Source organism: Rana temporaria, chromosome 2 (assembly GCF_905171775.1).
Source record: "Rana temporaria chromosome 2, aRanTem1.1, whole genome shotgun sequence".
Classification (NCBI taxonomy): Eukaryota; Metazoa; Chordata; class Amphibia; order Anura; family Ranidae; genus Rana; species Rana temporaria.
This window is the reverse complement of record NC_053490.1, coordinates 419707722-419726636: the sequence shown is the minus strand read 5'-3', so window position 1 is coordinate 419726636 and position 18915 is coordinate 419707722. Positions and strand designations below refer to the sequence as shown.

Genomic DNA, 18915 nt, shown 5'->3' with positions numbered 1-18915 from the left:
GAAACAAAAAACGAGAACTAGGGGAACATATAACATTAGGAGTCAATTTTATTGTCAAACCAGAATAAAGCAGCAAATATACATGTAGAACACATCCCGGATGGATCATGGGACGGGGAGGTAGCTAGTATAAGGGTACATGTATAAATAGAAACCAAATGAATCCAATCACAAAAAACTTAGTTACTCAAAGCAATGATTTAAAACTGATATATTCATTCAAGTCCGGGTATCGGGTGGCGTTTAGTAGTTGGATCCATTTGGTCTCGAGTTGTAGAAGTGTACGATCAATGCCACCGCCTCTCACATGTGTAGGTACATGCTCAAGCGTGGTGAACTTGATCATATCAAGTGCAAACTTGTGTTCCCGTCCAACATGACGGCTTATGGCAGTCGTCATAAGTCGTTTGCGTATCGGGTCAACATGATCCTTTTTTTTTTACGTTTATAGAAAGGTCTTTTAGTCTTTCCTACGTAAAAACAGCCACAAAGGCATTTAGCCAAATATACCACTCTGATGGTTTGACATGAAATCCTGTGTCGAACAGAATGTGTATGTCCATTGGGAAGAGGAATTGTTGTACCATTTAAAATTAATTGACAAATGTTTTTTGCAGGAAAAGGTACCTGTGGTTGATTCCACTTTGTTGCCCAATGGGTTATAGTGACACTGAACCAATTTGTCCCTTAAAGAAGGGGTGCGTCGATATGTAATATCTGGGTGTTTTTTTATATATTTGACCACAGTACCATCTGCTAGAAGTAGGGGCCAAAATTGGTCCAAAATACTTCTAAATTGTGAATGGTGTTTAGAGTACTGTGTAACAACCCGAGTGGGTTGCAGGGTACTTTTAGTTTTAGTGGAAAAAATTCCTGTCGATTTTGTTGTGCAGCTCTATTGTAAGCTTTGTTCAGAATTTTGTGGCTATATCCTCTATCCCTAAGACAGTGATATAGGTTTTTAGCAGCTATTTCAAAATTAATACATTCCTGACTGCACTCCATGGTAAATTTTAGGTTGTATGAGTTGTCGGCTAGTACTGTCATAAACTCTGTTAGTTCAGCCCTGCTGCCCGACCATAGGAGTAAGATGTCGTTGATGTACCTGTACCATGATATGACATGGGACAGGCACATCGACACCATCTCTTGAAAAAAGTTCCTTCTCCCACTCCCCCAGGTACAGGTTGGCATACGATGGGGCACACTTGGTCCCCATCGCAACCCCCTGCACCTGGAGGTAGTGGGAGAGTCCATACAGAAAAACATTTTGAGTCAAAATAAATCTCAAAAGATCTAAGATAAAGGTGTTGTATGAATAGGCCGAACTACCTCTACCAACTACATTGATTCCTCTATCGTGGGGAATCGCATTATAGCGTCAATGGCAACTAGCCAAGTGTTGGGAGGGATAGAAATCCCTTCAATTGTTTGAAGTAGGTCGATTGTGTCTTTGATGTAAGAAGTCAGGGAGGTTACATGTGGGTGGAGATATTGGTCCACCATTGCACTTGCATTCTCCGTCAAACCTAGGCATCCAGACACAATGGGTCTACCCGGTGGATTAGTCATTGATTTGTGTACCTTTGGAAGGGCGTACATGGTTGGTTGGTACAAAGTGTGCAAGTGTAAAGCCTCATACACACAATCAAATTTTCCGACAGGAATTGTGTGATGACAGGCTTTTATCAGAAAATCCGACCAGTTGTATGCTCCATCAGACAATTGTTGTTGGATTTTCCGACAAGAAATGTTGGATAGCATGCTTTAAAATTTTCCGACAACAAATGTGTGCTGTCTGATTATCTGATTGTGTGTACAGAAGTCCTTCAGAAAAAAATCCCAAGTACAAACACGCATGCTTATAAGCAATGCTAACCATAACGCAATATTGGCAGAAGTTGCCCAAAGGGTGGCCCTAAGAGCTAAAAAAAAGTTGTTTTATGTTTGTTGGCCGACAATTCTTTGCCGTTTCTATGCTGGACAAGTTCATGGCCAACGCCCTTTAGACAAAAGTCCTATGCTTTGTCCGTGGAAAATCAGATTGTGTGTGCCAGGCTTAAGAGTTGATACTGGTTTAAAGCCAAAAGGTAGTCACTATGCATTTTGTGAATTGATAAGAATGCACAATAAAAAATATATATGTTTTCACAGTCCTGTAGTCTGCCAATAGAATTATAATTTTGTTCCCTTAAATTTGTGGGCTGAAATTTTTTGGCCTGAAAGCAAAGTCAGAGCAAACTGATTACAATAAACTTTTTTTCCTCCCGTCAGTGGGGTAGATCCACGTACAACGGCGCATTAGTTCCGCCGGGCGTAGCGTATCTAAGATACACTACGCCGCTGTAACTTACTTTTTTTTGTTTTGAATCCTCAACGAATTCGCGCCGTAAGTTACGGCGGCGAAGTGCATCTCTTGCGGCGTAAGGGCGCGGAATTCAAATGGATGTAATGGGGGCGTGTTTTATGTAAATACGCGCGACCCGACGTAAACAACGTTTTTTTTAACTGCGCATGCGCCGTCCCTGGGTGTATCCCAGTGCGCATGCTCAAAATTTAACCGGAACAAACCAATGCTTACGACGGTGACGTCATTCTACGCAAATTCCTATTCACGAACGATTTACGTAAACGACGTAAAAAAATTAAAATTGAACGCGGGACCGACGACCATACTTAACATTGAGTACGCCACCATATAGCACCTTTAACTATACGCCTTAAAAAGCCGAACGAAAACGACGTAAAAAATGCGCCGGGCCGACATACGTTCGTGGATCGCCGTAAATAGCTAATTAGCATACTCAACGCGGATTTTGACGGGAACGCCACCTAGCGGCCGCCGAAAAATTGCAGCTTAGATCCGACGGCGTACTAAGACGTATGCCTGTTGGATCGATCCCAGATGCCGTCGTATCTTGTTTTGTGGATACAAAACAAAGATATGACGCGGGAAATTTTAAATTACGCCGGCGTATCAGTAGATACGCCGGCGTAATCCTTTTGTTGATCTGCCCCAGTATGTTTACTGTGAGCATATGTGAACTGTAACACAACGATTCCTTCAATTGTTGGCCTTGCCTCTCCCAGCTTGCTGCTATACAGAGATCACAAAAGACTGATTTTGCAACACATTTAGCTACTTAACCACTTCCCATCCAGCCTATTGGCAAATGACAACTGGGTGGCACCTTTGTTGTTGCGGGTGGATGTTATATGACATCCTCCCATCTCGTCGATGACTGATCAGTGTACCGACCTGCTGCAGGTATTATGTGATTTCTGTGACCAATCACAGCAAATCACATGACAATTATAAACAAAAAATTGCTTTTATTCATGGCATTCATTGTGTACAATTGTTGGTCACAGATGGGCTATGACATTACCAGAAAGTGCCCCCTATTAAAGTGGTTAAAGGAACAACATCATGAGATTACCCCAGAGGCTGCCATTGTTGAGCTGTTTTTTTGAAAATTTTATTTCTCTGGCTATCCTACTGATGCTGTCACTGACCTGGAATAAGTATAGAGATAAGAAGTTCTGGCACTCTCCTGACACTCATTTACAGCATATTGTTCCAGCACTGTGACTGGAAATTATTGAAACCACACACAACCAATTATCCACAAACTATAGTGTGTGTGTGTGTGTGTGTGTGTGTGTGTGTGTGTATATATATATATATATATATATATATATATATATATATACACACACACACACACACACACACACACACACACACACACACACACACACACACACACACACACACACACACATATATATATGAGAGAGAAATCAATCCTTATGTACTGATGGTCTATCTAATTTCCTGAAGCCGGAAAAGGCCAGGAAAGTAAAAAATACCCCAAATGACCTTTTTAGAAAGTAGACAGTCCTAGGTATTTATTAAGAGGCATGGTGCTTTTTTGGGGGAGAAATAAAATTGTGTTTTTCACATAATTTTTTTTTCTTTCTGTCACCAGTGCAATAGATTGTCATGCAACTGGTGTGGTGGGGACAAGGGACACTGACTGGTGACAGTATAATTTCAAATACATGTTTTACAATTTTTTTTTTTTTTTTTTTACATAGTGACTAGAGCAATACAGTGTTACTATAGTAAATACTGTACTACTCTGGGGAGTTGATCAGTATTTTAAATACTATACTTATATAAGTGAATTTCACTGCAATAAGCAAATATTTTTACTGAATAACAGTGTGTATTGTGATTAGCTGTGATTGGGCACATTTAATCACATGGTACAATGGGCTGTGGTCTGCCCTGTCTGTAGCATGTGATCCCTGTGACCAATCACAGCTAGCAACACAATTGTATACAATGAATGGCATGAAAGGAAGTCATTCATTATTTACAACTGTAATGTGATGTGCTGTGATTGGTCACAGTGATCAACTGACATGGCCGGTATAGTGATCAGTCATCCGCTGTATCCAGTGGACACAACGGTTGTTGACAGATGGCACGAGAGCGTGGGCCCGTTAGCAGGACGACGTAATTTGACATCTTCCCAGAACAATAGGATTACTGCTTGTCTGTCATTTTAGAATGACACAGGCGGTAAGCAGTTGACACAAGTTTATATTTCATTTCATATTAAATATCAGACTGGTATAGTTGGTTGTTATATATGTATAGAGTCTAGGTATTTCTTGCTAGTCTCTCCATGCTTATAATTTTTCCATAAAGGTTACACAAATATATATCTATTACTGCCTCACCTAGTTGCTTATATACTATTATCGTTTGGAGATAAACATCTGCAGCATTAAACTTTGACCTTTTACAGCAGTTGCACTGTGCCAAATTGAGTAGTGGCAAATGGCATGCATGCTCATCCTCCAACAGCCAAATGCAACCAGTGGCACTTCCCCGAAAATAAATTACCCGAAATTTGCAGCGCATTCATATTCAATTTCATCACAGCAGATGCTCATTAGTATGTTGTTATTAATTGGTATTCACTTTAGGTTTTGTTTAAAATGAAGATAATAATTAGGTTTTAATTACTGCATCACTCTGAGGAGGAGATGGGAGTTGAGAACTGACTGGGAATGCAGAAGTATTTTCACATGACATTGCCTAATTGTATTCAATCTTTATTCTTTGCTTGGGTGGGCACACATACATGGACATGGTTTTATGTAAGGGGGGTTGGTTGTTTTTTTTGCAAGTGGGTTTATGATTATAGATGCTACAATACCTGTTTTTATTTATGATTTTTAGAGGGTAAGCCAATGTCTTTTTTTTTTTTTTTTCTTTTTTTTTTTTTTTAGAAGGTACGCCTATGTCCGTTTTTGTAAAAAAAAAAAAATTCCTTTAATTCTTTTTTTATTTATTTTTTGGGTTACGCAGAAATAAACTTAAGAGTAGTCGTTTTTCAGAGCCAGATCCGAGAAAAATAAGTGGTATGGATTACTTTTTTTTGTCGAATACACGGGTGTGACTTTCATACAATCATATGGTTCAGAGAACAATGGCATGCTGTATCACATCAACCAATCTGAAATCATTTTATTCCAGTTTAGTGTTAACAAGCTAAGAAAAGACTGTTCCAATCAATTCCTGTAGTTGCTACACATCAATACTTTTTTCAGTGCAGTATTAAATAGGCCCCACTGTACTGCATACGTTTAGTGCTCTGTATAGAACAAAGCGTTGCCTAACTAGAAACAAATGTTCTCTAAATGTAAGGTATATTAAAGTGGGCATTTAAAATGGTTTTGAAAACAACATGATTAAAAGAATCAGGGTGCTTAATGGAACCAAAGCAGTTTTCCAGGAAAATAAAAATCTATAAACTGCACAACATGTGAAATTGTAATCAGGAAGTATTAGAGGCTAGGTTTGTTACTTGTGAGCTGTTTTCCCACTAGCTCCATCGAGTGTGTTCTCAGGTAGCTCTGTCACAGTACAGTAGAGTAAGAGTCAATTAATTCTTGTTCTAAGCTTTCAGCTTAATCATATTTGACAGTGAAAATCTAATAGATTCTTTTGTTTTCACCCATCTTGCTAATTGCAAAATGTGCCAGTGAGCAAAAGTACAGGAGGTGTTGATGAAAAAAAAACTATATTACATTTTCCCTATCCATTTAGGCAGTGACTTTTAATTAGCCCATCTACTAATATGAGGTCGCTAAACTCTCTGTTTGATGCTTTATTCTTTCATAAGACTTGCCATTCGTTTTGCTTCAGTTGGCTGGCAAAGGTTGTTGTATATCCATTACTCAGAACCACAGCACTTTGCATTTCTGAATTGACAAGCAGCTATATTGACCTAGCGCTCATTATGGGTCAACAACTGCGTTAACCAACGGAAGGACTGAGGGGCAATTAAAATGAATTGGCAAAAATATATCTTCCTAATTTACTCCAATTTGTTATTTATGCTAACATTGTATGGCTTCTATGGTGACACTAAACAGAATGGACCCAATAATGGCAATTAACATGAAAATATAATGGCTAATCAAATTGACAGCAACTGTTTCTCATCATCTCCACACACAATGCATTATCAAAACAAACTATTATGAAGGAGGTAATTTCAGTGTTCTATTCAACCTGCAGCATGTGTGCAGTCAGGGAGATGTGTACCCGCAATTACTACTGAATCTTAAAAACTAAACAAATAACTTAATCACTGTCCCTTTTCCCCTCTCTCTTTCTCTCTCTCTCCTAATGTAGCAATCTGGATTGCCTAAAAATAAACGTGTAGTGATATATAATGTGATTTTTCAGCATATTTACAAAAGAATAATTTATGGTAGAGGGCTTTTTTCTACTGCTGAAGTGGTTGGACATAGTGTTTCAACAGTGTATTTAGGAAGAAGGAATGAATGCTGGAATTAAACTTTGCAGATAACTTATTCATCTTTTGCTGCATATGGACCTTAGAAGCTTTCCTCCATGAATGTCCATATTGGGTTCCTATACTGTGCCTTTTGACAAGCATTGTTTATAATGGATGCCAGCCACAGGCGCATATTCGCTTACTAGTTTTTAGACTTATGGCCCGTACACACGATACGAATATCGTAAGAACGTTCTTCCAAATGTAATCGTATGCGTGTCTATAATCGAATCGGCCTCCCCGTACACATGTTAAGAATATCGTACGAAAGTTCTTCCAAATATTATCGTCTGCGCATGTAGAATCGAATCGGCTGCGTAGTTGGCATCCGACAATTCCCGTACGATCTACCATAACGTCCCTTGTGCGTAGGAACGTTCGTGAGCGTGGAGTTTGAGGATCTGATGTCAGAACATGACCTTGTGTAGGCCACGCCTTTCCGGTGAGGAGTTGCGAGGAGATTGAGGGATATAGACGTATATTCGTTTGGGAGAAGAATATTCTTGATTTAACGATTTTTCTTTGGAAAAATTGACTTTTATATGGAAGACCAAACACTGCCCCTGGTTATGCTAGGAGTTATGGCCATCCAAAATGGGTTAAAAACAAAAAAAAAGAAGAAGAGAAGCACATGGTCCAAACAATGGCTGCAGCCATTAATGAATGCTTGGGTTTTCTTTTTTTCTGCCTTTTGATTCCTATATGTTCACCTGGTGATCTTGCCAGTAACACACTTCCTGTCCCCCGGTTATAACGCTCACTCACTGTACAATATCTATGGATGAGCAGGGTTGGCACTCTAGGACAGAAAATGTTTTAAGACCTTAACTGCTTCAAAATATAGAGGGGATTTATTTTGTAGTTAAGACACAGTTGGGAACAGTGCTGACAGTCGTCGGAGGAAGTAATTAATGGACGAGGTGTATGGCAGGATCAACAGTTTTTTTGTTTTTTTTTTGCAGTTAGGCCATCTTAACCACTTGACATCCAGGCCATTGTAGAATGACGGCCACAAGGTGGCTCTATAATGCCGGCAGGCAGTCTATTGATGTCTTTGGCTCCTCCCGGCCACTGGGAGTGCGCGTACCAGCCGCGTCACTCAGGTGCCGATGCGCGTGCCTAATAGCCGCAATGTCCGCCAGGTACCCGCGATCGGGAGTTACAGAGCCAGGGATCTCTGTGTGTAAACAGAGATCCACGTCCTGTCAGGGAGAGGAGATCGATGGTGTGTCCCTTGTACATAGGGACCACAATCGGTCACCTCCCCCAGTCAGTCCCATCCCCCCACAGTAAGAATCACTCCCAGGGAACACATTAACCCCTTGATCGCCCCCTAGTCTTAATCCCTTCCCTGCCAGTCACATTTATACTGTAATCAGTGCATATTTATACATAAATGTGGTCTCAAAAATGTGTCAAGTGTCTGCTGTAATATTGCAGTCCTGACAAAAATAAGATAAGTCATTACGAGTAAAAAAATAATAATTAAAATGTCATAATTCTATCCCCTATTTTGTACATGGCAAGCATATGTGCTACAAATAAAAACTTGCTATTAGATTTAACCCTTTTTTATGCATTACCTTGGCTGGAACCTCGTGCAAATTAGACAACTTACAGGGGGTTTTAAAATATGTTGGTAAGAAGCAATTAAAAGCTTGCATGTAGTTGAGCTTTGACATTTACTTGATGTTTAACCACTTCCCGCCCGGTCAATAACAGATTGACGTCCGGGAAGTGGTTCTGAAATCCTGACTGGACGTCTATTGACGTCCTGCATGATTTCATGCCCGCGCGCGGTGATGCGGGGTGTCGGTCTGATCAGTCGATCTCATCAGTCAATCTCGGTAAAGAGCCTCCGGCGGAGGCTCTTTACCACGTGATCAGCCGTGTCCAATCACGGCTGATCACGATGTAAACAGGAAGAGCCGTTGATGGCTCTTCCTCACTCGCGTCTGACAGACGCGAGTAGAGGAGAGCCGATTGGCGGCTCTCCTGACAGGGGGGGTTCGCGCTGATTGTTGATCAGCGCAGCCCCCCCCCCTTCGGATGCCCACACTGGACCACCAGGGAAGCCCACACTGGACCACCAGGGAAGCCCACACTGGACCACCAGTAAAGGGCAGTAAAAAATAAAAAGAATAGATGCCAATCAGTGCCCACAAATGGGCACTGACAGGAACATGGACCCCTCAGTGTCCATCAGTGCCACCCCACAGTGCCCATCAGTGCCACCCCACAGTGCCCATCAGTGCCGCCTATGAGTGGCCATCAGCGCCGCCCATCTGTGCCACCTCATCGGTGCCCATCAGTACTACCTCATCGATGTCCATCAGTGCCCATAATTGAACGAGAAAACTTATTTACAAAAAAAATAAAAAAATAAAATTTTTCAGAATTTTCAGTCTTTTTTTAGCTGTGCAAAAACAAATCGCAGAGGTCATCAAATACCACCAAAAGAAAGCTCTATTTGTGGGGAAAAAGGACGCCAATTGTGTTTGGGTACAGTGTAGCATGACCGCGCAATTGCCATTCAAAGTCCGACAGCGCTGAAAGCTGAAAATTGGCTTGGGCGAGAAGGTGCTTAAGTGCCTGGTATGGAAGTGGTTAAAGCCTGGCCATTTTTCTTTCTTTTCCTGAGTCTTCTGTAAATGCCAACAAAGATTTAGTACTGAATTGCATGTAAAGTTGTAGTGTGTGTGTATATATAGTGATAATGAGTCATAGTCGCCCTTTTTCATATCCTGCTTTGGAGCTTCTATGGTGTGTGTTCTTTTTCTTCAATGTTATTTTAGGGCCCACGTATATAAGAATTTATACTATACTCCTTTGAATTGGGATTGTACCATTTTAAAAGACATTGTTTGAATTACCATTCATATATACCCTTGAATTATTGTACAAATATAAGGATGGAAATGTGTGTCCCAGATTAATAAACCAATAATCCTGTTGGAGAGTGAGAGTGTAACTTGTTTGCTGAGTTCTAAAAGTGTTGTCTTGAACACCAAATTAACGAGTCGTGTGTCATTTCTATTGTTGAAACCCTTCTAAAATATACTTAAGATGCTAACTGGTGTACAGAAATGAGAAGTAGAAAATGTAATTGGATAATAAATGTGTGAGTTTCATAAAAGAAGCTCACTGAATTTGCAAAATGAAAAGGATTTAAATGTTACATGTAATTTTAAAATGGGGTTAAAGGGGTTGTAAAGGTAAAAATTAGGGTTGTCCCGATACCACTTTTTTAGGACCGAGTACAAGTACCGATACTTTTTTCCATGTACTCGCCGATACCGATTACCGATACTTTTTTTTAAATGGGTCCCCAAATGCAGCCATGTGTCCCCAAATGCAGCCGTGTCCCCAAATGCACAGCACCTGCAGGGTACTAAAGAGGAAAGCTGCTGGGCCTGCATCCCCTTTAGACGTGATTTCCTATTGGGAGTATTTTACCAAAAATACAATTTTTGTTGCTCAGTTTGCACCAGCCTTTTCCCCACAATCACATTCATTAGTGCTTCTCCTGAATCAACAGAGTTAGTCAATTGGATTAGCACTCAATCCCTTTGTAAAAACCCTCCTGTTGACACATGTGAACATTGATTTAAATGATAAATAGTCCAATCCAGTATGGTAAAGTTGCACAGCGAATGACAGCTTAGTCAGGCTCTGGTCTTGCAGGGCATGAACGATTCTGACTGACACTGCATCTGCTGTGAAAATCGTTTGCCCAATGAACCCTGATGGATGAGTTATGGCACACTGATTTACTGCAAGAAAATAGCTGCCCCCCCGTCTAGTTCATCAGCACTCGGGGAACATGCATAACAGCTTTCATTTGAATAGCTGTGTGTTCCCCGCCGCGTGTCATATATAGCCCCTCCCCCTTGTCCAGGCACTTTTATAGACAACTCGTCCCAGGATTGGACAGGTGATCTGTCTATCAAAGTGCCTGGACAAGGGGGAGGGGCTATATATGACACGCGGCGGGGAACACACAGCTTTTCAAATGAAAGCTGTTATATATGTTCCCTGTGCGCTGATGAACTAGACGGCGGCAGCAGCTCTCCTAAATTAGTGGTATGTAGTAGCATGTTTTACATACCGGAGGACTGCTCTGCTGTCCGCCTCCTCAGTCCGCTCTCCGCCTGCTAGCCGCCCGCTCTCCGCCCCTTTTAGTCTGCCCTCTGCCTACCAGCCACCCCCTCTCAGCCCGCTCTCTGCCTTTTTCAGTCCGCCTGCTAGCCACCCGCTTTCGGCCCGGGTGAAAAAAAAAAAGTATCGGTGAAGCATCAGGAGCATTTGCACGAGTCGGTACCGATGCTAGTATCGGGATAACCCTAATTAAAAGTAGTGATGTGGCTTTTATCCCTTCCTCATGTATATGATGCATATTTTAATGTACCGTAGGCATTTTCTATTTCAGGTGTACATTCATTATTATCATATAATGCTGCATTATACTACAAAATGTACAATGGAGTGCCTGTCGGCAGAGCAAATGCAAAATTGTTATGTATTATAAAAAAAAGTGCTCCATACTTACTTTTGCCCTCTCTGGGCAAGTTAACATGCTACAGAGTTGTATATAGGGAAAAAATGTGTATAATCCAATACACCAAGAAGTAGCTTGCCATTGTGGACGAGGCAGGTCCAAGCACTGCACAGTAATATGCACAGTTCTGCAACCTACAGTAGGTGTTTGTGATATTGTGTTTTTAGCACGACAGCATCGCGCTGATTCTTGGCGACATGGTGCCGAGATCTCGCCGACATCTCGCACTCACTGGAATAGTGACAGCACATTCCAACGTGCGCGTCATAGAAGCGACGGGAGATCCGACTTGGATTCCCGCCAATTCTACACGTGTGCGGCGTTTGTTATGAATCCTGAGGGGGAAGTCCCCGCCGGATTTTAAATAAAAATTCGGCATGGGTTCCCCCCTCAGGAGCATACCGGGCCCTTAGGTCTGTTATGGGTTGTAAGGGTCCCCCTACAATCCATACCAGACCCGTATCCAAAGCACGCTACCCGGCCGGTCAGGAAAGGAGTGGGGACGAGCGAGCACCCCCCCTCCTGAGCCGTACCGGGCTGCATGCCCTCAACATGGGGGGGTTGGGTGCTCTGGGGCAGGGGGGCGCACTGCGGGGCCCCCCCACCCCAGAGCACCCTGTCCCCATGTTGATGAGGACAGGGCCCCTTCCCGACAACCCTGGCCGTTGGTTGTCGGGGTATGCGGGCGGGAGGCTTATCGGAATCTGGGAGCCCCCTTTAATAAGGGGGCCCCCAGATACCTGCCCCCCACCCTAAGTGAATGGATATGGGGTACATCGTACCCCTACCCATTCACCTGGAGGAAAAGTGGTAAAAACATAAATAAAAAACACAGGGTATTAAAATATTTTATTAGTCTGCTCCGGAGGCTCCCCCTGTCTTCTTTAGCTCTTTTACCAGGGGGAGCTTCTTCTTCCGATTTCCGGGGGTCTTCTCCGCTCTTCTGTGACGTCTTCTCCGCTCCGGGGGGTCTTCTTCTATGTTCGCCGCTCTTGACTCGGCGCACCCCGGTTCTTCCTCCCGCTGTCCGGTGCCTTCTTCTTCCGCTGTTCTGTGACGTCTTCTCCTCTTCTTCCGCTGTTCTGTGACGTCTTCTACTTCTCCCTTCAGGCCGCTGTGCTGTGACGTCTTCTCTTCTCCCGATGCTGACACGTCGCCTCTTCTCGCTGCAATGACGGGTGCGTGGCTTGCATCGGATTTATATAGGCCTCACAGTCCCATCATGCTCTGGTACCTACCCATGTGATACCTACCCACGTGGTACCTACCGGAGCATGATGGGACTGTGAGGCCTATATAAGTTTGACGCAAGCCGCGCACCCGTCATTGCAGCAAGAAGAGCCCGGCGTGTCAACATCAAGAGAAGAGAAGACGTCACAGCACAGCGGCCTGAAGGGAGAAGTAGAAGACGTCACAGAACAGCGGAAGAAGAGGAGAAGACGTCACAGAACAGCGGAAGGAGAAGGCACCGGACAGCGGCGAACATAGAAGAAGACCCCCCGGAGCGGAGAAGACGTCACAGAAGAGCGGAGAAGACCCCCGGAAATCGGAAGAAGCTCCCCCTGGTAAAAGAGCTAAAGAAGACAGGGGGAGCCTCCGGAGCAGACTAATAAAATATTTTAATACTCTGTGTTTTTTATTTGTGTTTTTACCACTTTTCCTCCAGGTGAATGGGTAGGGGTACGATGTACCCCATATCCATTCACTTAGGGTGGGGGGCCGGTATCTGGGGGCTCCCAGATTCCGATAAGCCTCTCGCCCGCATACCCCGACAACCAACGGCCAGGGTTGTCGGGAAGGGGCCCTGTCCTCATCAACATGGGGACAGGGTGCTCTGGGGTGGGGGGGCCCCGCAGTGCTCAATCTCGCCGAGAAAGGGAGCGAGATTGACACAATATCGTGTGCACCTACTGTAGTGTAGTGTTGCTTGAAGGTACTAGTGTGCTGCAGGCAAACGGGTGTAAAGGCATAATTCATCCACAAATAGACCTTTTTTTATTAGTTACTGGCTTAAAAGTAATCTGAATTTCTGATACTACCATGTTTTTCCTTACTCTGTGCTGCTGCAACTTAAATCAAATTGAATTAAAGCAATATGTACTTTTGTTTGTAATTGGTGTTGCTTTGTGCTGTATGCCTTCTCATGTTTGAGGGAGAAGAAAAACTCTTTGGTTTGTAAAGGTGATATTCACAGATATTTGCTCTTGAAGTAAAGATGAATTCTGCTGTTTTTGTTCTGGATAATTGCTTGCATACCTGCTTTGTTGCATTAAAGCAGTCTTTTACTCTCACATTTTACAGGGTGATAAATGTACCAGTTGCTCATATTGATTTTTTTTTCACTGATTATTTTGCAGTACCCAGAGAAAGCCTTGTACACTCAGCTATGTTTCTATCGATTTATCTTTGACTGGGATTATGCACTGGAGAAGGTTGTTACGGAGCAGGAGAAAGGTGAGGATACATGTGGTCCACTTGTATTGCATTGACTTGCGCTTCAGAATCATGTTAGAATGAAGAATTTGTTATAGATCGGTAAGAGGTGGACCTGAAAAATCTCTGCTCAGCAAGAGGTTTTGCATTCCTGCAAAGACATATCTACCCTAACAGACATGCCATATCGCAAACCTACCCAAAGGTTAGCAGCTTGTGAAGCCACATTAACAAGTAACCATTTGTTGTTGGCCACACATTATTTTATCAAAATGTATGGCTCTCCTGCATAGGTTTAGTTTAATAATACTTCTAGGGCATAGCAAATAATTGCACTGTTTCTTTGCACCTATTAAAACCGCTTTAACAAGCCACATTAATAGTAGTAAAGAGGCTTGTGTATGAAGTGCTAATTATGGCTCACTTTGTGTATCGTGTGATAATCATAGTGCATGCCACACTTAGTGAGTGATTTTCCATCTATTTAAAGTTGTATTTATTTTAACAAGTTTTTATTGGGAATTTTTTTTCCAAGAGCAGATATTGGACACACATATCAGATAGCCAGTGTACAGGTTTGACATATAGAAAAATACCTCTTAGATTGTAAGCTCCAACGAGCAGGGCCCTCTGATTCCTTTTGTACCAAATTGTATTGTAACCGTAATGTCTGTAGACGTTTGGTAAAGCGCTGTGCAAACAATTGGCTCAGTATAAATGCTGTATCATAAAGTTATAGCTAAATAGCTACCAGACATAAATCATGACGTAGTATAAATGTCAAAAATAGCATGTACAAAACTACCAATACATGTTCAGTATACTGTATATCTGAATAAAATAAAGAGGCAGAATCTCCTCTGCGCCAGTTAAAAGTTGAGAGGAAAAAAGCAGAAGGGAAAGATCTGATCTTGGATATATATGGCGGTTGGATCAAGACTGGATGAGCAATCGGCTTCAACAAGATCATCTAAATCAGGAAGCGTTTAAAGTGGTATTAACCTCTTCCCAACCAGCCGCAACAGTTATACTGTGGCAGGTTGACTACCCTGGGCGAACCGTCGTAGCTATGCGTCGCATCGTAGTAAGCTGTAACATAATGCTTTGATTGTGGGTTTAAAATGTTAATGTATATGACTATGCCAGCCCATCTATTAGAGGTTGGCATAGCACACTGTGTAAGTTGTTTTGATAAACAAGTGTTCTAAATACAGAATTTCAGCTGTCTTCAGGCCAGTCACGTGACTCGCGGACATTCTACAGCTCCGATGAATGTCTTCTGCGGTAGGGCGCTGATCTCCCTCTGACGTCAGCAGGGGAGATCACGTGGATGCTGATCACCTTCACAGAAACCAATCCATCGGAACTGTAAAGCATCCGCGAGTCACGTGACTGGCCTGGAGACTGAAATTCACAATTTAGAACACTCATTTTTCAAAACAGCTTACACAGTGTGCTATGCCAGCCTCTCATAGAGGCGGTAACAATTTTAGGTTTTTATTTTACAAAAGAAGCGACGGGGGGCAGGGCCAGAGACATAGAGGGCGTTGACAAGGCAGGTAGGTGGGAGGTGAGGAGAGTGGGGTGAGAGAAGGGCAGGGTATGACAGAGGGACGCACTCTGACCACTGTGGTGATGGCTCGGCAGCCATGATTTTCGTGGTCAGCACATAGAGGGCATACAGGAAGTGGCTAGTTCAGGGAGGTTTTTTTTACAGTTTGGAGGGGGGCAGATTACCTTGCTGTGTAATCTGCTTTAAGGGACCAGGATATATAAATACCACTTTAACTGCTGGCCGACCAGCCGCCGCAGTTATACGGCAGCAGGTTGGCTAGGCTGCGCGAGATCACATAGCTATACGTCATCTCGTGAATCAGCCAATAGGGACACGTGCCCGCCCAACGCGCGTGCCCGGAGGGCACGATCACCGCCGGGCACCCGGTCCTGTCAGGGGGGAGAAATGCCTGATCGTCTGTTCATACAATGTATGAACAGCGATCAGTCATTTCGCCAAGTCAGTCCCACCCCCCCTTCAGTTAGAACACACAGGGAACATAATTAACCCCTTCCTCGCCCCCTAGTGTTAACCCCTTCCCTGCCAGTGGCATTTTTATAGTAATCAATGCATTTTTATAGCACTGATCACTATAAAAATGCCAATGATCCCAAAAATGTGTCAAAAGTGTCCGCCATATAGTTGCAGTACCAATAAAAATCGCTGATCGCCGCCATTACTAGTAGAATTTTTGTTTTTATAAAAATGCCATAAAACGATGCCCTATTTTGTAGACGCTATAACTTTTGCGCAAACTAGGGTTGTCCCGATACTAGTATCGGTACTGATACCAAGCATTTGCCCGAGTACTTGTACTTGGGCAAATGCTCCCGATGCTTCACCCGATACTTGTACTGTCAGCGGTAATCAGTGCGTGGGGAAGTTACAAGCACCGATCACCGCTGTATAGATTTAAAAGTAATTTCTCCACTTCTCTCTCTCAACCCCCCCCCCCCCCGCGCTGCTTTCAGCTGCTTTAAAATCAGCGGTGATCAGTGTTTGTAACTCCCCCACACACGATCACCGCTGACTGTCCCGTGTCCTCCTCCAGCCCCCCTCCGTTTTGCTGCAGTCTCCCTTCCTCCATGTCCCCCTCCCTCCATGTCCCCCTCTGTGCTGCTCTCTCCCTCCGTGTCCCCAGCCGTGTTTCTCTCTCCCTCCGTGTCCCCAGCCGTGTTTCTCTCTCCCTCTGTGTCCCCAGCCGTGTTTCTCTCTCCCTCTGTGTCCCCCGCCGTGTTTCTCTCTGCCTCCGTGTCCCCCGCCGTGTTTCTCTCTGCCTCCGTGTCCCCCGCCGTGTTTCTCTCTGCCTCCGTGTCCCCCGCCGTGTTTCTCTCTGCCTCCGTGTCCCCCGCCGTGTTTCTCTCTGCCTGCGTGTCCCCCGCCGTGTTTCTCTCTCCCTCCGTGTCCCCCGCCGTGTTTCTCTCTCCCTCCGTGTCCCCCGCTGTGTTTCTCTCTCTCCCTCCGTGTCCCCCGCTGTGTTTCTCTCTCCCTCCGTGTCCCCCGCCGTGTTTCTCTCTCCCTCCGTGTCCCCCGCCGTGTTTCTCTCCCCCGCCGTGTTGCTCTCTCCCTCCGTGTCCCCCGCCGTGTTGCTCTCTCCCTCCGTGTCCCCCGCCGTGTTGCTCTCTCCCTCCGTGTCCCCCGCCGTGTTGCTCTCTCCCTCCGTGTCCCCCGCCGTGTTGCTCTCTCCCTCCGTGTCCCCCGCCGTGTTGCTCTCTCCCTCCGTGTCCCCCGCCGTGTTGCTCTCTCCCTCCGTGTCCCCCGCCGTGTTGCTCTCTCCCTCCGTGTCCCCCGCCGTGTTGCTCTCTCCCTCCGTGTCCCCCGCCGTGTTGCTCTCTCCCTCCGTGTCCCCCGCCGTGTTGCTCTCTCCCTCTGTGTCCCCCGCCGTGCTTCTCTCTCCCTCCGTGTCCCCCGCCGTGCTTCTCTCTCCCTCCGTGTCCCCCGCCGTGCTTCTCTCTCCCTCCGTGTCCCCCGCCGCGTTTCTCTCTCCCTCCGTGTCCCCCGCCGCGTTTCTCTCTCCCTCCGTGTCCCCCGCCGCGTTTCTCTCTCCCTCCGTGTCCCCCGCCGCGTTTCTCTCTCCCTCCGTGTCCCCCGCCGCGTTTCTCTCTCCCTCCGTGTCCCCCGCCGTGTTTCTCTCTCCCTCCGTGTCCCCCGCCGTGTTTCTCTCTCCCTCCGTGTCCTCCGCCGTGTTTCTCTCTCCCTCCGCGTCCTCCGCCGTGTTTCTCTCTCCCTCCGTATCCCCCTCTCCCTCCGTGTGCCCCGCCTTGTTTCTCTCTCCTTCTGTGCTCCTCCTCCCCCCCCCCCCCTGGAACTGTCAGGATGGAGAGCTGCGGTAGGAGCCGGTAAATCCGGCTCCTTACTGCTCCCAATGGACAGAGTCGGTGATTACTGACTCTGTCCATTCACATAACTGAAACATCGTAAACTGTGATTACAATGTTTCAGTTTATGAATGAGGAGAAGACGCTGTCTTCTCTCCATTCATTTTCAGCACAGCTGAGGCTGCTGAGAAAGCATTATGAATAAAAAAAAAAAATTTGTAAAAAATAAAAAACAAATTGTTAAAAATATTTTAAAAAAACTACTGACACATGTGCCACTGTCGCATGAGATAATAAAAAGTATACGTAGAAGAATACGTATCGACCTAAACTGAGGAAAAAAAAAAAAAATGTTATATATTTTTGGGCATATTTATTACAGCAAAAATATTTATTACAGCAGAGGTGATCAAATACCACCAAAAGAAAGCTCTATTTGTGATAAAAAAGGACGCCAATTGTGTTTGGGAGCCAAGTCGCACGACCGCGCAATAGTCAGTTAAAGCGACGCAGTGCCGAATCGCAAAAAGTGGCCTGGTATATGGTCCGGGGCTGAAGTGGTTAAAAGAAGTTTTGAATTTAAAAAAAAAAAATCAACTTCCATACTCGCCTAAGCGGGTGCAGCACTGATCTGATGCTGCATCTGTTCCCCTCTGCCAATAAGACCAAGAACTGAATGATCACAGGCCACTGATCGCTCAGTTTTCAATCTTCAGAGAGCCGGTGACGGTCAGTCACTGACTCTGTGCTCTGCCGCTCCAGTGCTTACTGGAGTGCTGGGCTGTGAAGAGGGCCTGAGTGGCTGGCTCAAATTTTCAGCGATGTGCCCCTTCATGGCCTGGACCGGCTGAGTGGCATCAGCCGACAGCGTGTACTAGACCGCAGTGCCTTGAATACGGGTCACAGGAGTGCAGAACTAAGTGCAGTCCTGTGATCCACAGGAGAAGTGGGGCCAAGCTTTAGCCCTACTTCTTCTCCTTTAAAGATATACAAAGGGCTTATTCTATTTTGTTGTGCATTGTAAACTATGTTGAATCAGTGAGATGATATGTTGGCACTAGATGAAAGTGCTATGGCATGCAAATACTTAGCTGTATCCAACTTGGGTGAAAAAAATTCAATAGGCACATATATTTCAAGGTTGATGTTTCTGAATGAAACAGAAAT

The 18915-nt window shown here is 44.6% G+C and overlaps 1 protein-coding gene across 2 annotated transcripts in view; it reads left to right on the top strand.

Moving 5' to 3' along the window:
- Window positions 1–18915, top strand: part of POLA1 (DNA polymerase alpha 1, catalytic subunit) — a 481679-nt gene that overhangs the window by 397195 nt on the left and 65569 nt on the right. For both annotated transcript variants that reach the window (XM_040338205.1, XM_040338204.1), the window contains exon 36: window positions 13800–13896. In XM_040338205.1, coding sequence (XP_040194139.1) covers window positions 13800–13896 — 97 coding nt within the window. The remainder of the gene's footprint in view (window positions 1–13799; window positions 13897–18915) is intronic.